This window comes from Brachionichthys hirsutus, chromosome 10 (assembly GCF_040956055.1).
Source record: "Brachionichthys hirsutus isolate HB-005 chromosome 10, CSIRO-AGI_Bhir_v1, whole genome shotgun sequence".
Lineage (NCBI taxonomy): Eukaryota > Metazoa > Chordata > Actinopteri > Lophiiformes > Brachionichthyidae > Brachionichthys > Brachionichthys hirsutus.
Window position 1 is genome coordinate 6,670,127 of NC_090906.1, and position 25,143 is coordinate 6,695,269.

Genomic DNA, 25,143 nt, shown 5'->3' on the forward strand with positions numbered 1-25,143 from the left:
TATCCTGTAAACAAGTAACACAATTTAAGGTCTACTTAAGACGCAGAAATGTCAACCTTTCATGCTGGTTGAAGGTGTCTTTACTCCTTTCCTCCAAATTTAAAACCAACTGGAAAATGATGCCAGGGGGGCCGATAGAGATTTGAAGGCCTCGGTACTGCCCTCCTTCGTTGCCATCGCCACCCCGGCCCCAATTAGCAGTGTCATGATAGCTGTCGGTACAGACTGACCCTCATTCCCTCTCGTTGGCCTTATTTATCCACATGCTGTTTATTTTCATGTGGCGTCAAACCCGGAGGTACAACTACATCACTGTCGGTACGCTGTATAATACTGTGGTTCTCTGAGTTGTCTTGTTCAAAGTTCGGCGAAGGATTAAGACCCTGAGGGTAAATTTGTCGGTAGAGGAGGCAGCGATGCTGGTCTGAATACTACAAAATAATTCACATTTTTCTATCACAAAGTTCGGTTCATCAGTTGGATTTCATAGAAATGGAAAACATCAAGAGCGCATCTGATGTTCTGTAAAGAAGCTGTACAAAAATGTACGTTGAAAGTTTTTGAAAATAATTCCCTGAACGATACACTCCGGCACACTGAGAGCACAGCGTAGCACAAGTCTCATCTTAATACTCGATGGCTGAAAAGCATCATTTTGATAAACAAGAAGAAGAATCATCAGAGGTTACGAAGAGGTCAGCGCAGGTTCAGACACAGCTACACTAATCTTTGTGAAGCCAATCCAAAAGGGGCGAACAGCGATTTCACTTAAATAGCTTATAGATCCCCGTCTATGCATGTGCAATGACGAGCCACAAAAACCTTCACTACATCTAATGCCATCCGGGGTGCATCTCAAACACCAATGATTCCCCTCACAGCTCGAGCTTATTCACGACACACTTTACAGCAATAATACGTTTCATATAAGACTGGAAGACTTTTACAGTACACTCTTGCTTAAGTAGCAAAATTCATGTAACAAATAAAGTGGATATGAAAGCAACATTTAAAACATCCTGTCAGGTTTTAACTTGGACTCCCTGGTAGTTGTGCATTTTATATACTACGGTATACTGTTTGTTGCTGAGCTAAAGAGACAACAAACTGCACATTCCCGTTGAGGTAAATACAAAATGGCAGATGTTGTTTTTGCAAGTTGACCTGAGGGATTACGGCTTGAAGAGCAGTTTGCGTTGCGAGACGCTGTAGGAAGACCCTGCAAACTCTGAAAACGTAAGTCCTCTTTATTCTGCAGGTAAACTAGCTGGGATTCCAGGTCGGCTGGTCCCAGGCAAGGACAACTATCGGCATTGAACGAATTACAAAATGTCAAATGTGCCACAAATGGGCTTCAAATTATGGTTCGCCTTGATAAACTGATATTCATTCCAAAGCCCTAATATGCGGTTTGTTCTCTGCTGGTGGCAAGAGGAAAAGGCGCTTTGTTGGGGAGTTTACCAGAGGACAAAAATCGCAGTTCATCTTTCCATGGGAATATTCTATGAGGACATAATTCCCAGTGAAGTCTGTTAATCAAGGACATGGCCAATGTTTTTAAAGCATGCTACTTTCCGTCTGTACTGTTTCTGTCTACGGGGACTCGTGTCTACCCACGCAGGGAAGCTACACTACACGTCAACACTGTCCTATCTATCTATATTAAGACTATCTTAAAGTATTTACAGTCCACCTTTCCTGCCTACATACAAGATGGGATTGGGGAAATGGGACTGAACTCAGCTGACTACATTTTCCAATATGCAACATTCGTTTTCTCGCTTCACACTGTAGTTTCACGTGACACCAACAGATGTGAGACATCTAATCGCAGTGGTCAGACCCCATCTTTACAGTTTGCCCCATGACCTGAAACCAAAGCCCTTATTTTTCGATAATATGACACTGTTCAAAAGGGAAAGTAAACTAGGAGAGATGAGACACGGAGGAAGAAAAGAGACGGGATATTATTTGTCTCTACAAAGAGCTAAAACAGGAAGTGGAGTTAGAGCGATTGGCTGATGCCCTGTGTGTGGGCGTGGCTGGGCCAGGGGAGTAATTCTGATTGCATGCTGCCCCGTGAGTGGGCGTGGCTGGCCCTGGGGAGAGATTTTGATTGGTGGCGGCTCTGTGAGAGGGAGAGTCATATTGAGCTTGCTGGCGGCGGCCGTGGCAATGGGTTGGGGAGTCACACCCTGCGAGCGGTGAATGGCAGAAGAACGGGGATGATGGTACTGGGGAGGAGGAGAAGGAGCGGTGCAGAGGGGAGGAGGCGGGGGAAATCAGGGGACTGGTCTGGAGACGCCAGAGAAGCTCCTCGTTGTTCTGACTCAGCCTCTTCTTCTCTGTGCTCTGCTTCTCGACAGACTCTTGCAGATTTGCGTTCTCCTCCGACAGTTGCCTGCAGGAAATGTACAACACGGATGAATCCAGCATCAAGGAGCACGTAGCATGACACCCCATGTTACTGTTGCTAGTGGTGATGATGATGCAATAATGACCTGGAGAGGGCTAGGTTCATTTGAACACGAGCCATCAGATCTTCGTTCTGCTGCTGCAGAACCTGGACCCTTTCCTCAAGGGTTACATTTTTTTGGGCCTGCTCAAAAAACAGAACACAAAGACGGAGCAAAATTTTATTAATCGTGCACGATGACAACCACGTGTCTCCAGTGTGCATATTTGTGACGGAGGTTTGGGACAGCTCATTTGAGCCTACCACTTTTTCCAGGTCAGAGATCTTCGTCTCTTGCTGGTGTATCTGCTGGTTCTTCATTTCCACGACCTCCTTCAAGCTCTTCAGATCCTGCTCGATGTGCTGGTACGGAGCCAGAGCATCCTGTTGTGAAAACACAAGCACATTCCCAAAGTAAAAGGACAAAAACAACAGACAGGATGAAAGAACAGATCAAATCTGGATAGTTATTAAGGAAACATACAATTATCTGTTCATCCGTGCTCCTCCTCAAAGCCTCCTCAAATCGTCTGGCTTTGTCCCAAAGACTCTGGTTCTGAAAGGTGAGAGTGTCGACTTGATCCTGCACAAACATCCAAAGACAACAAACAGTAAGAAACAACACATTAGTACACAGCAGCGCGCATCGACATACATGTTTAATTGAATCGTACCTGTAGAGAAAGCCTGAGTTTTTCAAAATCCTCTTCAAGAAGCACCTTCTGCTGCTCGTGGGCTTTCCTCAGGTCTGCAGACAGTCAGAAGCACAATGAAAACGGTTTGTTGATGTTTCGAGCAGTGCTGGGTTCATGCTGCGAGGTTGGAACTCATGCCTCTCATTGTACGGGCGTGCTCCTCGTGCAGGGTTGCCATGGTGATGTTATGCATGTCTCTGAGCTCCTGATTGGCTCCCTGGTGGTTAATCGTCATCTCCTCCACCTGACACACACACACACACACGCACAAAACAATACCCATTTAAGACTTGACACCAGAATTATTCACATTTTATCAAAGCTAATATAAAAATGTCTTCCCCTCACCTGTTCCTGTTGCTGAGTCCTTAGCTCCTCCATCTCTGACCGATGTTCCGCCCTCAGATGTTCTGCCTCCGCTGAGTGACACTTCCTGAGTCCCTCCTCCACAGCGAGCAGCTCTGCCTCCTGCTGCAGCTGCAGCTCCTGCAGCTCCTGTTCAAACGCCACCTCCAGCGCTGTCTTTTCCCGATGGAGTCTCTCCCATCGTGCTGAGTTGGACGCTGCGCATGAAGTAGTCCATATTTTATGATGTTGTTGTTGATGGAATACAGAATACTCATAGTTTCAAGACTGTACAAATTTATGTTGGGCTAAATAATTCTAGTCAGATATAATACTAAAAAAGAAAACTTTGATTTGAGATTTTGAGTTCAGGATTATGTTGCATTCATTTTATATTTTATATAAAGATGATTTATTAATTTGTTTTAAAAAAAAGCACAAAGAAAAGAAGAAACTGCTTCCTCAACACGTAGACCCTATTCAAGACAATTTTGTCCCGTGTATAATTCATAAAAACATTATTCCATTTTAGCTACATTCGTTGTGGGGCCACCGATATCCCGTGGCTGGTAATGAGGGTCACTATCGCCACTTTCAGCGACCAGTCATTGTTTATATCATCTGTAATGTATGTGTTTTACCTGTAAAATGTCTGCTATGAAAAAGGTTCTATTCTCTTATTTGATTAGTTAGGTGTTTAGTTTCTTTGGTCAAACATTGATTCTCACTCACCCATTTCTTCTCTGATCTTTTGCATCTCCAAGGACAATTTTCTTTGTTTTTCTTCGGCAGTTTTATTCTGAAAATGTTAAAGAAACAAGACAGTGACGTAGTGCAGGTTACAAGTACCATATAAACTACTAATTCTAGATTCTGAATTATGAAGTATGTTAATAAAAACATGTGCCTATGTGTAAAGTCTATTTTGCTGATGTGGCCTCTTGATTAAGAATAATAATTCTCAAATGCTAAAGAGCTATTGGATGATAATGCAGCTTGTTGTATCCAGCTGCGTCCAGCAGGTGGAGCTCTAACCTAAACAGACCTCCCAGTAGAGGTCCCTAAACTGTGGGACAGGACCTGCAGCACTCAGACAGGAGTCATGAAGAAGTCAGGAAGTTCCTCTGCAGCCTGACAGCAGCATTATAGCACTTCAGAAACTTAATCATCCCACCGACACTGAGAGCTGGATGAAGCCTGCTGAGTGACACACTGAACTCTGGAGGACCCTCCCCACAGACACCATCGCTTAGCAACCTGCTCAGGATGCATGCTGGAATCTCACCTCATGGTGTTGAATACAGTATGTGTTCTCTACCTTGAGGCAGTAATGCTGAGTGGTGATAATGAAGGCCTCAAGACCCAAGGAAGTCTTCCTCAGTTCATCTCTTAGTGCTCTAAGCTGCCTTTCCTGCTGCTCACAGCGTCCCTGCAGCCTATGAACCTATGTGGATAAAAGGCATAAAATATAGTACGCAAAAATAGCACCAATTCTGAGTATCGTTGCAGGTTTTCCCTACAACTCACCTCTTCCCTTTGCATTTCCTTTTCTCTTTCCTCTTCCTGCCTTCGCCTCTCTTTCTGTTGAGCCTCCTCCTTCTCCCTCTGCAGGTTCTCCTGCTGCAGTCTCAGGGGAGCTACTTGACGAGGAGACCCCGGGAGAGCTGACCCTCGCACTGCCGCAGCGGGCCGCGGTGAAGACTGGACTGCAGGGAGAGGGAGAAAAACAAACAAACACAGAAATTTAAATCTAATTGGAAATAAGTCGACGTGAGAATGTTCATTCTTCCTCAGGGAAACCACAGGGGAAAATGATATGAAGCCATTTACATGTAAATGCTCTATCTATTATTGATGAACTCATTTTTTAAATATCTAAAAAAATGAAATGCGTGATTACGGGCTTAGAGGAGACTTGACCTGACCTATTGCTAATGACGATGTTCTCATGACAAATGACACTAAATTAATTGAATCTTCCTTCCAGATGAAGCCTTGGAGTGACTCCCAGTCTGATGGACCATCTAATCTCATCAGTATCAAGAAAGGATTTAGCAGTATGAAATAATGCATAGACTCTGTTAATCTTTGCTTGCTGTGTGTACTATGTGTGGGATATTCAAAGCAAAGATCCCATTAATACTGCAGGGAAATTACCATTAAACTGCAGTTGACATAAAGGTGGTCAGATTGACCTCCGTGTCGGTCGATGGGTCTGTATCGTGAGCACATAGCTTGTGTAGACAACACAGCATTGCAACACAATAACAGGGAGTGAGTGCATTCTTTTAAAATGTTCCTTCTGTACGTTTGCACAGACTGAATGTCTGCACACGCGAAATATACTAAATCGCTGCAGCTTCACTTCACTTGCCACATCCAGGACTGCTGAAGCATGAAGTAGCCGTTTCCAAGACAACCTGAGGCTAGGGTGAGGTGTAGGGTCCCAGGTAATGAGTGAAAGATTGGTTAGAGGGAGGCAGGGGGATAGAATATGGAATAGGTTGCGGGCTGCGAGGAAATGAGCGGACAGAGTGCAGACACATAACGCAGAACTATGGGGAAGACATAGACCTCCTCCGTGTTTGTTGGATGTTTAAGACCAATTGTTTGAAGATATGTACTTGCAAATGTGAATGTATGTGACTAAAACCTGCATTGAGGCATTTTTCTGAAGGAAATGAGCATGAAAAAGCAGAAAGTGAGAAACATTTGTTTTAACAACATCTAATAATCCAGGCTTTGTTTCTAAAATTGTGCAAAAATGCAAATATAAGTAAATGTTTCAGTATTAAATCTTCATCAGTAAGTTTGCCTTGCAGGCACATAAAGAATCTTATTCTTTGAAAATGACTAGAAGTCTTAAAACACACGCACGCGCGCGCGCGCGCACACACACACACACACACACACACACAAACACAAATGTGCTTCTTCCTGAGGATATGTAGAACTGTATGAATGCCAAATGAGTTTATATGGCTGGATGCAGGCGCTAGCAGCATGTTAATGGAGGAGGAATAACTACGCGAGAAACAATGAGAAAAACAACGGGGTGCAGACATCTGTTGGTACATCTGTGTGTATTACTCATGTTGTGAGTAAATAAATCTGTATTGATAGCTTCATTGCAGGCAAATGCCTTTCCTGGTTTCCTTTGGGGGACAAAATATAAGTCTCCCTTTATGTAAGTCCTGATATTCTATGATAAAGTTTGGATAAGTTAGGGTTAATTATTAGGATTTTAATTGCTAATAGAATTATTAGGTTAGGATAAGTCAATGCACTGTCTCCTTAAGTAAAGGAACATCCCAGCTTGCAGAAGTGCCGGGAATTGTTCCACTGTCTATCATTATTGTTTTGTGAAGAGAAGGTGAGCAGGGTAAATGCAGTGTGTGAGAATGCATGCTTGTGACAATCCGCTAGTTATTTGATAGACAATCGCTGCACTAATCCAAGGTGATTGATGATCCGTGTCTATGCATGTGCTCATGCTGAGGCGTTGAAGTGCATCGTTAAAAACATGGCTATCAGAGCTTCAAAGATGCTGCCGCTCTGAGAACGGGAAGGAGGAGGCGAAAGTTCTCCTTTAGTGTCTGCGTGGGAGAAGACGGGGTCCCGCTCAACGTGCCGTTCAGACAAGGACATTAACGGCAGCACTTTAGTGAGAAAAAGGGAAGTGGGAAAAGGAGGAGAGGTGTTAGGCTGAGGGAATGCGTGTCAACTCTGCAAGAAGCGATGGAGGCCTTCTACAATCTGTGAAAAAATAGTACAGCCAAGAGAAGAAAACATCCAGACGGCACGGATTCAGCCGCGTGTCTGTGTGAGTCGGTTAAATATGAATACAACTATTTATGGAAAAACAGTGAACTGCATGAGGAGGAGCAGCAGGACGGAAGGTTAAATTACAACAGGACAGCTTTAAGTGGCCAGTCGTTGTCTCTTGCACAGATGATACCCGGGGTTTGAAGGAGGATGGCGCACGCTCACGCACTCAGACACACGTGAATAAAAGGGAGCCATCATTAATGCTTTAAAGTGTGCTGAGAAAAGTCCTGTCCTGAACGTTCTGGTCCTGTGAGATGTATTTTTTTACACTCATGGCAAGCCATCGTGCCATTGCTATCGGCTAAAAGGAGAATAAGGGCAGCTGTTCGTAACCACTTGCATATTTGTTGCAATTGCTGTGCTCTGGAAATGAGAGAAGACTCACCTGGGGACTGAGGTTTGGGCGGAACCACCGCCAGCCTCTTTGGCGAAGATGGGAGAGAACGGGCGACTTCAGAATTCCGCTGAAAATCCTTCCTGCCAACTGTCATTCAACAGAGATACAATCCAACCACAGATGTTATTTAACTTCACACAGAAGCTGATTTATCTTCAGAATGTCTGAATTACTAATGCATCAAACCCAACTATCATTTTCCATCAACTTCTTGTTCCATTGCTTCAATCTTTCTCCTACGCTTTCATTTCCAGCAGCCTCGCTCCTGCTGTGCCCTCTAACTATGTCCCACAGGACTCCTGGTCAAAGTGAAGTGGAGCATTCTGGTGGTGGTGGTGGTGGGTTAGGGTTTGTTGTGTATTTGTTGTGAAGCAGGGAGGGTGGAAAGGAAAGTAAAAACTAGTTAAACTTGTTAAACCTGTAATGGGGGGTGGGGGGGTTGGAACAAATCCACCCTAAAAAACCCTGCGCGTGTGTTTACTGTGTAGAGATAACAAATGGAATATGAAGTTTAGAAGTGTTTTTACTGTATGATCTTCAGACAGACGGGCATCCTGGGGTATTTCTTTATCAATAATTCATCATCAAGCCGTTTGCTTCAACAGCGCAATACAACTGTGCGAACGAACGTGTGTTGAACTTGATAGAGTTCATTGTCTCTCATTCCATCCAAAGACATGCAGTGAGTGTGAGTATATCCTCACACTGTGATAGTGTGATACTGCAAGGTGTGTGTAAAAAGCATCACTTCCTGTACTGGTCCAATCACCCGACACACTGAGAGCCAGCCGAGCTTGTAAACATTGGTTTGCAGCAGGCTACGCAGAGCAGGCTAAATATGTCTGTATTTTCATATACAGTATTTCACCAAATCTCTAAAACAAAAAAGACTTTATATTCCTCGAGGCTGGAAAATGCTGCCATCATACGCTGGAATAAATAGTCAAAATGAATTTATCCGTACTGAATACAATGAATGCCCTGACATCCTAATGCAAACGTATTAAAAGTAAAATAAAACATAAATAAAATGTTATGGAGTTGCATTCTCATTCTTATTCTTAATAGCACGGCATGTTTTAACTGTGGATTGTCAGCATCTGTGAAATAAACAGTCACTTTTTCCTATCACAACATTTAATCCCGTTGCCTGACACTTTCCAAACATTCCCATGGGCCTAGATGCTGGAACCCACTTGATAATGTACATCATGTATTACATTTTTCACCGTACATGTGAGAACAGCCCGTCTGTTCCCTGTGGAAATCTACATCTCTCCCTGCGTGAAGCTGCAGCGTGCACTGCCTGCTCCTTTCAGAAACACGTTCTATTGCTCTGGCTAATGTTGACAGGACATCCTGATCTGATATTTTTCATGCTCTGTCCTCCTATGAGATCTCCACTGACCTCCGGGAGAGCTGCGTGGCTGTGGAGGCAGGTAGCGCCGGGGCAGGACTGGAGTAGAGGGTGGCTGAAGGCTGACGCTGCGGCAGGGTGGACCTCTCTGGTGATCGGCCAATGGAGGGCTGGTGGTCACTCTGAGCAGAGGAGGCTCCTCACTCGTACTCAGACCTGGAACAGAATCACATTTTCTCTAAGTTTATTTTGTTTCAGACATTTAACTCTCCTTAAAGCATCTCAAATGTCTCTTTATCTCTTGATCTCCGTGTCTGTTTTATCTACATTTTAAATCCATACAAGTAAGAAATGCTCCAACAGATATTTACACATCGATGCTTCGACACGAGTGCATGTACACACAGGAAAAGACAATGCACACTCACACAGACGTGCACTGATCATCGTCATTGCTTATCCTGTGCCACAGTGCGGTGACAATCAAACGGCGACTAGATTGTTGCAAAGCAGAAATTCTCACATTTATGTATATCCTTGCTCATTTTCTCATCCTCAGTCAATAATGACACAAGAGACTGCCCGCGCTTTTCCAAAGCTGGAATAAACATTAAGTTGCATGTAAAAAACCACAAGATGGTGATGGCGAGGTGCAGCAACGGCACTCATCTCCCAGCATTCACGGCGATTGGGGCAATTTAGAAAACGTGACGGCAAATAGCACACAAAAACACGAAATGAGAGCAGCTGTCTCAGGAGTTTCCTTTGGTGTATATTGCTTCTCACTTCATTCCCTCCGGTGCTCAGGAGTTGAATTGCGCACTGCAGGGAGCCTGGTGTCTTCAGAAAAAGCAGGAAACAAATAAATATGCAAGAAATATGTAGAGACAAGAGAGGTGACTGTGCGTTTTATGTAGTCAGGTAAACAGCACTGGTGCATACCTTTAGGCTTTAGTCTGTCTAAATTCATTTATTTTCTTCACACACCTCAGCTTCCAACTATTCCTCTTCCAATTTGTTTTTCACCGGTGTCGAAGGGTCGCAATTATTAAACGAACATGAAGAGTTAAGGTGCTGTATATAAGGCAAAACATTTTTTTTTCACAAATTCCATTTTGGGGATTCATTTTCTTGCAGGGACATCAAGACATGGGTATATCATTAACCCATCACTAATGTATACCACAGAGCAATTTACATTATATAATATACCAGGTTACATTGAAAAGTGGCAATAAATGGCATCCATCACCATTCAAAATATCAGTTGCAGGATGCCTTTATTTTCTCATTTGCTCATGTTGTGTCACATGTGGCCTTGTATTATTTAACCCTTCATTAATCATCCCCAAGATACTCCAGGAGCTGATTGGCAAGTAAAGCAAAATGCCAATAGCAAAGAAGGGACAGGAAAAAGAAGGAAGTGGATTTTATACTGGATCAGGATGAAGTAAGCAAATTAATCAAAGGCATAAAATGAAAATGACGCGCCGTGAAAGAGTAGAGGCTATCTTAGGGTAGTTTGACGATGGATGAATAATACAGCACATAAAAAGGGGACCATGTTCAAGTGGCAACAGATGACAAAAATGGTTCTCAGTCACTCAGTGGGATGCCGTTCTATTGAAGCATCTTGCACCTACCAGCAAAACTAATGGAAGTAGAAAAATGCTGATGCTTGTATCTCTGTATAAACAGATATTAAAACACACAATCTGTACATTCTCAGATCAATTTCTATCTTCACTGCTGGATTTCCCTTGGTGGAAAGTGGCAATATAGCCACACGAGAGTACCGAGTTCAGTTTGATTGAAAATATTCCACCTCGGAGGTGTTTCATTTCATGGCATAAACCCATCCACACTAGCTAAATCAGCATATTCACATTCTAAGCTACTCTTCTGTCCTGAAGAATTTGATGATGGTGCAGCATGCAGCACACACTCAGGTGAACAGCTGACATGCAGAGCAAGCGAAAATGTGCAGTCCTTGTGAAATAAGTGAATATTTAAAATGTCACCGTATACCGTACAAATATTTGCCAACAACAACAATAAACAGCAGCAGATATGAATGGATTTATGGGAGGAATTTGGGAAGAGATGAAAAGAGGGTCAGTGGATTTGCAAAAATCAAGATATTCAGTGTAAAACTGATTGTTATCCATTGTTCAATTAGATTTTTGAGTCTGATGCATTTTTATTTTGTTATGTGGCTGGTCAAGGAGCAATGTTGCAAGAAGGAGCTAATGATATATTAATTTTTATATGATTTATTTATTAGAATTGTAATCATATGTTTTTGGAGGTAAAAATCAAAACCCACAGTGTAATGGGAAAATAATTCTTACTGTTTTTAATCGAGCGTAATAAAGTATAACAGTATAACATCCCATATAAAATTAGCAGAAAAAAGTGAAGAAAGTAACAACCTAAAAATATATATTATTTATCTTGCAAGCAAAAAAACAAACATAAACTGAACAAAGAAATTAACAAAAACAAATTGTTATTACAAAGAAGAAAATGTGTCTGCTGCTTAATTGTTGTGTTTTTGTGAAATTGTCAGATAATCATGAAATCCAATAGATAAATCACTCACACAGACTTCACACAGTTTATATAAATTGAAACTGATCTGTTAAAACAAAAAGAGTTAAATCCAATTTGAACAGTGCCTGACGTTTGACTCCGTGTTCTCACCGACAGATATCTGCTGGGATCAGTTCACATTGTGTGAAATTAAGCCTGAAGATATTTTCGTCCTTTGCTAATTGCCGCTTCCTGAGATTCGCTTTGAGTTGGTATAAATGCCTGTCATCATCATCATCATCATCCATCATTCAAAGTATAATTTATGCACATATTATACTCTCCATTTTATGTTTCATGCTCTCCTGAGAGAAAATTGGAAATCTGTCCAAACAGTCAGGGAACATTTGGTTTCATTTTAACACTGAGCTTTAGTTGCATGCAAATCAGTGTCATTGTTTGTTAGTATCACAGAATGTGTGTGCAGAGTAAATTAGATTCAGGGTTATGGAGTTCGGACTCCGAGAACCCAAATGCCAAGACAATGGGACCGACATGCAGTAAAGTCTTCCTCCTGCTCTGCCTGGCTCAGAGTAGGAATGAGGAGTAAGGAGAAACTTTCTTCTTTTCGGCCTCCTTCTGCATCACCCACTGCAGATCGGTAGCTTTAAGTCTGGATCTGTAAACAACAACAAATTCCTCCCTTGATTGCAAGGAGCATCGAATCTAAATGACGTAAACTTGAATCTCCAGTGGTCTGACTATGGCAGCTTAACAGCTGCTCACTGCTGCTCTGTAGTGGACAAGCGTTTACTGAAACCTGAAGAGGAAACCAACGGCTACACAAGGGCTGGTAAAAAAAAAAAAAAATGTCTGCAGATAAAGGTCTTTTCTGGATGAAGATCCAATTCAGGAGTTAAATGAGGACCTCTGTGAGCCAGTAGTCATCTTGTAACCAGATGAATTCCAACCCAGTGACCGTTAGACTCACAGCTGCTGAAGTGTCCTTGAACCAGGCACCGAAGGCCAGCGTTACATGCAGCAGTCAGTGCGTAGCAGATCAGCTTATTGCTGCACCTTTCATTCAGCAGTCTAGTTCAGTTTGTTAAGGTTGTGTTGTATTTGGCTGCTGTTACAGAGATATCTATAAAAAAAAGTTGCAATCATTTAAAGTAATACGTAACTTTATGTTACGTATATAAGCGGTTAGGAAAATGGGTGGATGGACAGACAATAGTACTTTAATAACTCCAAAATCTGTCCAGGATTATTACAGTTAATCACATATACTTTGATTATATTGTTATTTACTGTAAATTGAAGGTATCCTTCTCAAAACCGTTGTTGTTGTTTTTACAGCACAGGATTCCTCTTAAGTGCATTAACGGTGATCAACATGGAGCTGGATAAAATCCTCTGGAGTCTTTCAGTTAAAGAACAGGCATGTTGAGACCATTCTCATGCAGCTGCTGCTGCAAGCATCTGCCAAGTTGGTTTCTCTCGCTCCTCGGCCACAGAATGGCAGCCATATCTAATTAGCCCATCCAATTTGCTGCTCTAGTAGTGTGTGTGTGTGCAGACAGGAATATCTGCATGAGCACATGCACCATAGTAACCATCTGTTCACAGCAAGCTATGACTCACAGACCCGATCAGAGCCATGGTATCTGGGGTATGGCATCCTGTTTCCTGCCTGCACCAACCCCATCCACGCTTTTCTCTGCTCTCCATTTTCCCTTTCATCTCCTCTTTGCTCCTTTTGACCAACAAAATGTTGTCCTTTTATCTGCATGTCCCTTCAGCTCGCCATCTACGCGTCAAGCTGTCGGCTCAGTTTTCCATTTTCTTCTTTTGCTTCGCACGATTTCATTATCACCTTTAGAGGTGATGCATAGAGGTGAGCGTGCTCTAATAACACAATGTTTGCTTTTGGCCAATGTGCTTCCGTCACGGAGTCGGTGCGGCTCAGACACAGATTTCATCAGCCCTCTGCTTGCTTGCTTCTCCTATCAGCGATTACATGGATCCTGTCAATCACAGTGTAATTAGCATGCTGTCCTTTGCTTTATTATGTGCATTTGTGATCTCTCTTCACTGAAGCTGCTCGGCTCAAGGGAGGATTCTGGTATTGGATAATCAATGCCATATTAAACCATCTACATCCCCTCTTATGCGCAACAAATGCTCAAATTGTACTTACATGTGTACCGAAATATGCAAACTAGTATTAAGAACAGTCCGGTTAATTTCAGGTTTGCAATGATTACCTCAGCGTGCAGCTATTATTTCTTTTTCTCCAAGTAATCCACAGATTTTTTTTTAATTTAGAATAAAATACTCACACAATACTAAAACATTAGTACAGCCCCAATTACCAAAGGTAATTGCTCGCTCACCTCAGGAGGTATTTGTGAGTACTGCTTCACTGCTTCTGGGACGACACATTAAATTTAATTTTTCAATGCTGCAAACATTCTCAATCCATGTCGTGTTATTGGCTCTTTGGCAGACATATCCAATTTTTAAAGTAGTGGGGGGGATAAAAGGAATAAAAGAAAAAACATGTTTTCTTAGTTTGCTGAATTTTAATGAACACAATCCTCTAATATTCTGCAATATTCTGCAATCCTTTGCCTCTGCCTCCTCACAGTCACACAAATCCACATGGACACGTCCTGTATGAGCACAGCTGCACGTTCATATGAAAAGTGGGAAGTTTAGACTCCGGAGATAATTCCTTTAACCCACTTTGCTGGAGTGCAGCAATCGTTTCCTCCCCATTGCCCTACTCCTCAATGATGTTTCCTTCTCAGAGCCTTTCTTCTCTCTGCTGCTAAAGGAGGCACCGAGTTCCTGTGGTTCCAAGACATGCTTGGTAGATTGATGTGTAAGAACTCACCTGACAATCACGTAACTCTTAAAATTGAGTTTGAGTATAAGAAAAATCCTCTCCTGTCAGTATTTCACATGTAAATTATCTACAAATGTTTGTTTTTTTAATTGTCACTCTGATACACTTTAATATTCCACATTCCGCCCCTCTTTATCTTAGGTTTTAAAAATGTTGTGTGAAAAATTCACTGATTGATCGTTTTTAAATATAAAACTTAACACTGACTGAAATGTCTCCAATTTCTTTTTAACTTTTAAGTTGGTCAAATGACAAAACAACAACAACATATTAATATTCATCATGCGGCACCCAAACTATGAGGTTTGAAGTTAATGTTTTAACTGGACTAATATCCGAGATCCAGCCCATCCCATATGCTTTAATAAATTAGATTTCTGAGTCTGATGCCTACCAGCAAATTGATGGAAACAATGATAACACTGATAGGTAAGCCAGCATGAAACAGGTATGACACATTTTCGTACGTAAAAACAAATAAAGATGTTGTGCCTTGGAGAAGGAACTCATAGTCACTAAAAGGGTGCCTGCTCCACATTACAACACAGCTTGCATTCATTTTCATCCAACTGGAGAAAAATGAAAAAGTGTGAGAACAGAAAGGGGGGGGGTGAATAAAGGAACGGAGTGATGACATAACACGGGCCTGGCGTGCGTGAGGGTGAAGGTGCTTACGTCGACTGTAACTGGGAGAGGAAGAATAAGCAGTCCGTATGTAGGTCGCATTAAAAACTCATGCAGCTACCAAAGATCCAGCCAACTAACCCACCGGGGTGGCAAAACACAGCAGAAATCATAACCGTGCACCCGCCTTCAGCTCTACACAACAGTAAATATGACACTGTTGTTCTGTTCGTTTAGAGTCCGTTTAATAACAGATGAGTCGGGGGAACCATGTCCTCTGATGTTCTTACATGCTTTGTACCAGATGAAACATGATGAGCTGTCATGAATGGGGTCATTTTGTATCTATCTATCTATCTATCTATCTATCTATCTATTCATTGTTGTGTCATCACCCTTTACATGTCAATGCACTGCATTGTCACACAGATGGAGGTGTGGATCTCTGACAGGGTGGGATCTAAAAATTAAAAGCTTAGTCCCAGTTAGTTAGTTATAATCAAGATGGAATAAAAATGATTACAATTTGATGTATTATTCATTTTCAATAGAATTTGCAGTTAATATAAATAACGCTTTTGGGTTGTCATGTGTGACTGATTCACAAATGAATTGTGGACCTTGAATGCATCATGACATCATGAAAGCTGCACTGCACTGTATCCTTACAGCTATTCCATAAATAAAGTTCTCATTATAAGAACGATGCCACTCAAAGCTGCAGCTCTCTGTTTGCTGTTGAAGAGCTTGAAGAACACATTTTAAGTTGGGAGGAGCTCAGGAAGAGAAGAAGACAGAGAGAGCAAACTGCAGCATAATGAACGTGGGGAGGGGGGGCTATTTATGCAACCTACATTAATAAAAGGAATTCTGAAACAGAAACAGGATGGTGATGAGCATTTGTGAACGCACCAACTGATTTATCAATACATTTTAAAATGTTCACTGTTAGTTGTAAAAAAAAAAAATGTCGTTAATTAAAGTACTGGTAGGCCTTTAATTTTAAAGTTTGGGTTAGGATGTCATTATAATGTGTTACACATCGGTTTAAACAACTTTAAATTCTATGATACGCTCTGGTGGTGGACTCACGGTGAGCTGTCCTACAGGGGTCACTCGGCGCACTGTCGGCAGGGTGGACCGAGGGGACGGCGGACGCGCTGGAGCTCCTGATGAAGCCAAACGCTGCCAGGCGGCCCGCAGGGAGACGGCTGCAGCTGGAGCTTGGGGGCCGCAGACCCGACTGGCTCGCTTTTGGAGACCTGGAGATCGCAGCCGGGGGCTGAGCGGCATCATGATGGGTAAAGACTCTGTCCTCTGTTAGAGACACAAAATGAAGGATCCCATTCAAGGTTTCTGGTGTGTTAAAAGTATATTTGAAAATAAAATGATGTCGGTATACTTTTGAATTTATGTAGTCCATCCCTGAGCATCATTATGACTACAGCAGACGCACATTTACTGACTATTTATACTCATTAAACACCATCATACGAAGAAAATCCACGGGATTCAGCAGAGCTGTGACATTTATTATTTCCCCTCATCAGGGAAAATCATTCATTATCATGCATCGACTAAGCTCTCTGGCTATCAGGAAGTTTTCCGTGGTATGATTCAAAGTAGAAAAACTACACATAAACAATATACATTGGCCTGCTAATAAGTGCTTTTGGCTCCGGAAGAATTTACACACCAGCCTTGCATCCAGAAAACTAATGCTACAATTGAGATATTTAGATCTGTCATCTTACAGGTTCAGTAATTCCTGGTTATTATTTATGGCCTGAAGGCTAAAATTAAAGGTGGATTAAAGAGAGAGAAAATGAAGCGCAGAGAAAGACTCTTTGCAGAGGAAGACAAGTGGAAGTGGAATTGTGAAGAGAAGGGGGAGGGAAAGAAAACCTAATCATAGCTCCATAGTGGGACACATTGTCAGTGAGTAATGGTGAGAACCCCCCCCCCCCCCCTCGCTCTATAATCTCTGGTTTCTAACAGCAAAAAAATGATGAAATGTGCAGGTATGAACAGCCATGGCTGAACACACGCACACACACACATACACACAGTGGGCAGAGGGAAAATCCAAGAAGAGTTACGTTGGCTGCCGCAGTCTGAAGCTCAAGGTTTAGATTCTGAGCATTATCTCACGCTGGCTACAAAGATAAAGTGGACGGGCTTCCTTTCCTCTTGATACAGCACAACCGCATGCTTCACGCCGTTGCTGCAGGGTAACCATCAAAGCAACACAAGACAAAAAATCCAGGAGGGAGATTAGAAGCTCTTTTGGTAGAGATAAACAAATTGGGGCAGAAAGAGGGAACAAAATCTCCAGGGTACCTCCCCTCCCAGCATCATCAGCAACCATTCACACTGTTCATGCCCTCCTTCCTTCCTCAAGATCTCCCTCTTTTGTTATGAGGTCTGTTTATTAGATTGAAGCTCTCCCAAGTGAAAAGGTCAGCATCGTCAAAGTTAAATGTCCTCATTTCCCTCCTTTCCCTCCTGACCCCCCCCCCCCCCCCCAACTCGTCCTCTCTGAAAAATGAGGGGAGAGAAGTGAAGCTGGCAAACATCTTCCTTATCAGGGACTGCTGAATGAGCTCACACATTATTCATAAGGATCTAAAATGAGTATGAATTTATTAATATGACTTTTACTGTCCGCTCTCTCTGACTTTCTTTGTTAGACAAAACTATTTATTTTGGTCTCGTTCGTCTGTTGATTTCCTACATAATGACCTACGCGTGACCAAACTAGGAATAACATTCATGAGAGCTCATTATAAAGTCCCGTGGGCCGTTCCTCGGGCACTATATGGCTCTAAAAAATATTAATCCTACAAACTCATGCGCAATTCATCAACAGCAAAAACATTCTTCCCTGCATGGGAATCGTCTCTATTATTGCACCAAAGACAGAATTAATTATCGACAGAGATTTCCTTTTTACAAATGCATTAAACTGTGATATTCACTGAGGGTAATAAAGAAAGGGGAAAAAAACAAGGCGGAAAATTTTTATCATTCCTGGATTTCTGTGGAGAAAGCAAAAATGCAAAATAAACAACAGAAACCCCATAATAATCTACACACAGACAGACACTGACACGCACGACACAGCTGGTGTTTCTCCATGCAGTGTGTGTGTGTGTGTGTAGGGTCGAGCAGGGATGAAAGATTATTCCAGGGGGAAGATATTGATGTTACTTAAGTGCTAATTGCTTTGCACTTCAAAGGTTGTGGTTCCCAGAGGGCTGTGCGGCCCTGAGACACCGTGCATATGCATTAATAGGGATTATGACGAGGAAGCCTGGCAGGCACGTCAGAACACAACTGCTGAGCAATTTAATGAATCTGTATGTTTGAGTGTACCGAGGAAAATGGGTTTAAGTTAAGTGTTTAATTAAGAGAGAGAGAGCGAGAGAGAGAGAGCAGATTGAATATAGATGGAAGTGATGAATTCCATAACCAAACGGCAGTGTGTGGGGTGATGAGCAAATGTCACACTTCAATATACCTGCAGTCAGACTTTCCATCCGGATCATCTGAATTACAAATTTGATATGAGCGAGCAAGCTTCCGTTTATTTATTTATATTATTTCGGAGATGGCAGCCTTCTGCAGCAGAAGAAGTCCCCTCAGAGTCTTTCTTAAAGCCTTCCAATTAGATGAGCCAAAAATTAATTTCAGAGAGCGCATATTAATGACTTTCCTTCATCTCATGCCACTTTGAGGGGAACAGTCAAACAGCGAAGGAGAAGAGCGATCACATAACTCTCGAGTGTATCACATTTTGGGTTGCTGAAATGAAATTCAGACACAGTTGCTCAAAAGAGGCCAAATAATCTGACATTTATTATGTACGAAGGACTTTCAACGGAAACAAGCCCGCAAGGGCTTTTTTGAAATGCTCCTCTTAGACCGGATGTTTGACGTTATTTGTACTGTAATATATGCTACTGTGTGACTGTACTTGTACTCTAACATTCTATCTCATAAATATATTCATCATCATCATCACATTTGCTTTCATGCAGATAATATGGTGATCATTTTTATTTACCGGCATTTTCCTGGCTCCTCTGATTTGTTGCTGGACTGACAGTTTGGATTGGTTGGCCGAAGACCAGCATTGATCTTTGTCCTTGACCTGGTCCTCTGCCTTTCATTGATCCTGCGGTCGTCCTGGCGACCGCCCCCAGGCCCAGGCGCAGACCTCGGCCAGCGCGCAGGAGACTGCCGTTTCCTCCGACCTGAGCGGCTGTCTGGGTCTGCAGGGCATCCTCAGAAGCACTCCCCTTAAAACTGGCAGATTTTCCCATCTGGAATAAACATCGTGAAAAATATCATGAAATCATCTTATTTTACTTAAAGCAGTGCTGGAGTTCTGAAGCTATTTCAAATCGCATTGAAGTAAAAGGACAAGTTAAATAGAACTTATTTTCCTTTATTTAAAGGCAATTATTATTTAGAATTATTCTGCCTCGAAACAAGAGACTTTATAATATCACAAGAGACCACTCTTGTGATATTATCGGTGATATTACATTATTTGTGCTAAAAGACAATATAATATATACCTGCCGGAAAACTACATAAATGTCTCCAGGCAAAACATTCAAGATTAAGTGTTAAATTATTCTTTGTGTGCTGGACAAAATCTTAACATACAGTTCATATGTTAAAAAATAAATGTTTTAACTATTTATTTCCACATGCTGGTGTCTGGCTGCATGAATATGAATGCCCAATAAAGCTATTTAATCAGAATCAATAAGGAATGATTTTAAAGCGATAATGAGCAGCACTTGCGAGACTGGGAATAAAATGCCAAAGAACTGTGATCAATTATACATGGTTGACTGTGGGACAGAAATTACAGGCACCAGCTAGTGAGACTGAGATGCAGAGTCAATTAACTTGATAGGTGTCTCTGTGTATTTAAAGTATATCAAACTGTATATGAGAACGGTTTATTTTCTACTAATGAGTTCTACTAACTCTCTGCTAATTGATAAGGGAACCGTCATAATTAAGCTTTATTGTTGTCCTTTGCTGTTCATGCGAATGTTCCGTGATAGCCTGAGACAGGACTAAAGAAAAGGCAAATCAGAATGCAAACTGAAACTGGATACTGCAAATAACACTCACCTCCATTGATGCCCCGTAGACACTGTCTATTTTACAGCCCAGTTTAGAGGGTGCTGTGTGGCTGTGTGTGTGTGCAGGCGGCACAGTTTGCGTTCGTCCAGGGGGCCTGATACTCCTGCTCAGCATTCCTGATGGAAAGATGCTCGCCTGCATCTCTTGCCGATGTTTTTCATAAAGCAGATTGGAGGCACTGAGTACTGGGGCTCCTCTGGTTTCTGGGTCAGGCTTGGAGGGGTCTTTAGGAGTGTCTTTTAGGGAAGTGGCTGTTGGTCCCTGTGTATAAGTCGAGAGCCGGGATGGTAGAGATGATACCTGATAAGTTCCGTCGGAAGCCTGGGCCTTAAACTGAGGATTCTTTCTGACATAGGTAATGATTTTGGGGCGAACTCCTTTAGGCTTCGTTTTGGGTGATGGGGAGCTCTCTTTGGAGGTGGAGTTGTGGTTAGAGCTCTGCTGGTTGTTGAGAGGCGCTTTGGGGATTCCACTTGTGCTTACGTTGGTTCTGAGTGGCGCCCTCAAACAGCTGTTACTGTTGCCCTGAGCTGTTGTAGAACCGAGGTTGCATCCCGACGGGATGACGACACCAGAGGCATTCCTGGTCACAATGTACATGGAGGGTTGCCTGCGTGGTGAACCCAGGGGTGTCCTGAGAGGGGAGTCGGGAGGGGTGGATGACCTGGAATCAATTCCCATCCTGTTGGGACTCGAGCAATTTCTTCTGTATGTGAGTTGAGTCTGTGATCTCTTCTCTGAAGCAGAAGGGTTGGAAGGACTTGAATTACGCCATGAAGCTGTGTCTGGCGGGTTTTCTGCTGGTGGAACGTCCCTCTGGGTCAACGGGTTGGGCTGTCTGAGCTGTGAGACAGATGTGTTGTAGAGAGAAGAGAAGTCTGATGGCTCGCGTAACGCTGACTTTGTAAACTTCCTGTTTGAGTCGCTACTGTGAGACTCTGTGGGGAGGTTGACGGAAGACAATTGTCCCGACTCATTTTTATGAGCACTGGGTTCTGGTAAGCTCCTGGCCCTTCCTATCTCAGTTTGACAGAGGGGTCTTACGAGCTGTTGCCGTCGAGGTGGCATCGCCCTTTCTTCAAACCCAGCCTTCCTCCTTTGGCCTAGCCCCCCATCAGAGGACGATCCATTTCTGCGATGAAGTCCCTCTACCTGTCTCTGAACTTGGCTGTAGTTTTGAGCATGGTCATGGTTCTCCTGAGGATACAATAGTGGGAAGTTCTGGTTGGCATCAATAGGAGCTGCCCCTCTTCTGGTTTGGGCTGAGGTAGTGCTGCTTGTATTGGAATACGGGTTGGTCTTTGAGTTGCACAGATTGGTGGGAGACTCCACTTCACCACTCTCCAGAGGACCCGATAAGCTCCCACTGAGGCAAACAGCTGACAGACTGGAGACAAAGACATTTGTTTCGGACTTGGACTCCTTCAGGCTTCCTTTCCATCTTTCCCTGTCTCTTGTTCTGCTTGACCTGATGTGCTTTTGCTCTTCTGAGCCAGTCACACGTACATCTAGTTCCTCGGTACTATGGCACATAACTTTCTTCACCTCTATTCGGCCCTCTATTTTGTTGCTTTTATTGTCATTTCTCCTCTCTTTCACCGAAGCAGAGCTGGTTGTTGAGCTTGAGGATATAGACATGGGACCTTCATCTTTGCCATCTCTCATACTTCCTCCCTCGTCTTCCTCATACTCTTCATTGCCCCCCTGATCTCTGTTTCCCTGAAATGTATGGATTTCCTGACATTCTAAGAGCTCAAACTCTCTGAGCTCAGGCTGCATTAGTTGCTGCTCAGATCTCCAGATTGCAAACTTGTCAGGAGATTCGCTCCGAGAGACCAAAGGAGGAATGGCGCTTGTGCTGTACTCTGCGTCCTTCAGCAGTCTCTGACCTTCTTGATCAGCAATTGAAGGTAACAGATTGGCATTGCCATCCCCAGCTTCAGGGTAGTGACTCTGGGTTTTGTTTAAAATATTTTCTCCTCTGTCAGCATTGACCCTGGTTCCTTGGTAACCAGTTGGAACACTCCTATTGAACCAATTATGCCGTGTTCTCAAAGACGCATACAAGGTGCCGAGGCCATCTAGGACTTACGAAGGTTCTTCTCTCGCTCTCTTCTACAGGGTCTGTGTGATAATGGTCCTCCAGCTGGTTATTCCAAGGATAAAATGTCACTTCCACTTCATCAAATCTTTTTTTCCACTTCGACTCACCCCTTGTCCTAAAATTACTGTGAGGTAAGAAAGCTGTGTGTGAGATCTGGGAGGTCTGTTCAATCTGAAATAAAAGACAAAAAAGGAAGGTTTAACAAAGGGCAAAGACATTATATTCTTTCTATTTACAATAAACAGGTCTTGGCAGTAATAGGCATGCATTCATCATTTCATGATGACAACATGGATGTTGATTGGGTCCATAAAATAAATGGACAGGTGCGAAGAAAAATGGGATAGCTTATGCTACAGATTGTTTTTAAGTGAATGAATATCTGATGCAGACGGAAAGGACAAAGAGAGTAATGGGTGTTTTCTAATGACATTTTGCCGAATAAGGTAAAAAAAAAAAATGACTGCAATATTGAAAATCAAACAAAGTTTTAACACCCAAAGGTACAGTATATATTCACCTACTGTGATATCTATTTATATCACTATGTTTTATCTATCAAATACTGCTGGAAGACATTGATCAAAGTAAGATTTTCTGTGCATATTCTGCCCGAGACCAATGATACGAGACACTACAATATTTACCTCTAAATGGGTACAAACCAATCATTTGCTAATTGCAAGCGCACAGGCAGCGAACTAGGAGGATGGAGGGAGACAAAGAGACAGAGTTGCATTGCAGAGTGGGTACCACATTGATTGTGGCACTTATGCAGCACTGGAGGCTGTGCTGATGACAGCAGTTTTGAGGTGCGAAGAGCTAAACTCGGTGACAGTGGTGGATCCGGAATAAACTGCTCATCACTCCACGGTGAGGCAGACAATACACGAAACCCAAGGAGACAGAGAACAAAAGATCCTGTCTGAGTATATACTTAAAAATTCTACTGTGCTCAAAAACATAAAACATTATGTGTGACTTGGGATGTTCCGGGACACACCCATTTAATAATAATAATGATAATTTGTTTTGTTTTTTTAACATCTTCTCCCAGGTGCTCATGCAGTACAATGAAAGATGATTGAATGGGAGGGACTGGAGGAAGCAGGACGACCATTAACAGGGTTGGTTTGATGTTTCCTCCATCGGATTCTCCTCCTTGCATTGTTTTTCCTCCCATTTATTTTGCCCTATTAGTTCACCTGTCTCTGTTTGCACTCCAGTGTTTTCACTTTTGTTCTTTCTCTCTTGGTGTCTGCTCATTCTCTTTTTCTCTCGGGTCCACTCTCCACTTTGATTGTCGGCCATGACTGATTGACAGGACCTGAGTCTCCTCCCAGTGATGGATGGATGTTTTAATGGAATGTAAATACCAGAAAGGACATGCCTGATATTAGTATTCAAGTAGAGAGGGGGTAATGTAATGAAGGCAGGTTCCCCCCCATAATTGTAAGAGATCGTTGAGGTAAGAAATCTGTTTAAGCTTCTCCAAGAAAACAGCAGGAGGCAAAGCCAATGGACCAGTATGGCTTCAGTTGTCATGACGATGCCATGCCCCTGGGAGAAAACACATCCTGACCTCTCAGTCTTCTACCCGTGAATGCAGTTAGCTATAGAAAGCCATGGGTTATTGTGAAGGTCACCCATATAGCTTTTACATTCACATCAATGCATCACTTTCACAACTAAACCTTCATCCATGGATAAAGATATATGAGATGTGAGGTGACAGAAATCTGGGCTCTTCTTTTACATCATCACTGAAGTATCAGATTCATCGAGAGACAGGCATTTGAGCTTCTATCCTATCAAGTGCTGCTATAAAATTACAAAAAGCTTGTTTCATAATGTGACAAATGACTGGATGACATCTCGCCTCTCTGACAGCGGAGGGAAGAATTAAATATGGCGTGCTTCCGTTTCGTGGTGAATGCGGACGAGCCTGCGTGGGTGACAGAACGAGACACAGACATGAAGTGGGAGGAGGAGACATGCAGATGGATACAGAAAGGATGGCAGTCGACCCAGAAGAATTTAAACTTCCATAGAATGAGCAAGCACAGCACATTCCTAAAGCGACTTCCTGGTCGAAGCTGAAGAGAGCAGACAGATGCGATCATTAATGATCTAATATCTCACCTAATACTCGATTCCCACTGATGATATATTTCCTTTTGTTCAATGAAAGCTATTTGGGGGAGTGGGGAGATGGCAGAGGTTTAAATTGGATTAATGGAACGTAGTTTGAATCTTAAGATACTGAAACACTCACACTCCAAAGATGGTGTTTGTTTCAGACTTTTAACACTGCCTGTAAATAACATCTCAACACATCCCCCCCAAGCAACAGGAAAATGATCGGATGATATCATACATATCAGGTTAAAGCATCATCAGATGTTATTCATATATAATAAAGAATATTTATCAGTTTACCCAATTAATTCTAAATTCCAACCCTCATTTGCTTCTCTTGTGAAAGCGTGCATGCTGCAACACATGAACAACATGTGCATGTGTCTGTTAAGGGGCACACACACACACACACACACAGTCAACACACGAGCAGACTCCTTCTCTCCATGCCTTTGTTGTCGGCACATATGGCTATTACAGAAGCCATTTGTCTTTGGCACTTTGCTTTATTCCTCTCCTCCCCCCAGACAGATTTTATAGCTCTCTGGTCCCAGGGGAACTCTCTCTCTCATTCTCGCCCTCTCTCTCTC

General features: G+C 42.6%; 1 protein-coding gene across 1 annotated transcript; it reads right to left on the reverse strand.

The window, feature by feature from the left end:
• Positions 1-1,977: 1,977 nt before the first annotated feature.
• On the reverse strand, positions 1,978-23,725 carry LOC137900246 (microtubule-associated tumor suppressor candidate 2 homolog). The gene is made up of 16 exons (XM_068744308.1): positions 23,620-23,725; positions 20,299-22,313; positions 19,211-19,469; positions 16,247-16,461; positions 9,129-9,297; positions 7,709-7,807; positions 5,023-5,201; positions 4,814-4,939; positions 4,228-4,294; positions 3,499-3,713; positions 3,289-3,394; positions 3,130-3,203; positions 2,940-3,038; positions 2,720-2,839; positions 2,502-2,602; positions 1,978-2,401 (listed from the first exon to the last, which is right to left on the reverse strand). The coding sequence occupies exons 1-16, from the start codon at positions 23,723-23,725 to the stop codon at positions 1,978-1,980; spliced, it is 4,374 nt and encodes a 1,457-aa protein (XP_068600409.1).
• Between the last annotated feature and the right edge of the window lie 1,418 nt (positions 23,726-25,143).

Coding starts and splice junctions, on each gene's coding strand:
- LOC137900246 (XM_068744308.1), bottom strand. CDS start 23,725: ATGGCCGACAATCAAAGTGGAGAGTGGACCCGAGAGAAAAAGAGAATG. Junction 22,314..23,619: donor TGGAGTGCAAACAGAGACAG/GTGAACTAATAG, acceptor CTGGTTACCAAG/GAACCAGGGTCAATGCTGAC. Junction 3,714..4,227: donor AAAGATCAGAGAAGAAATGG/GTGAGTGAGAAT, acceptor CTTCATGCGCAG/CGTCCAACTCAGCACGATGG.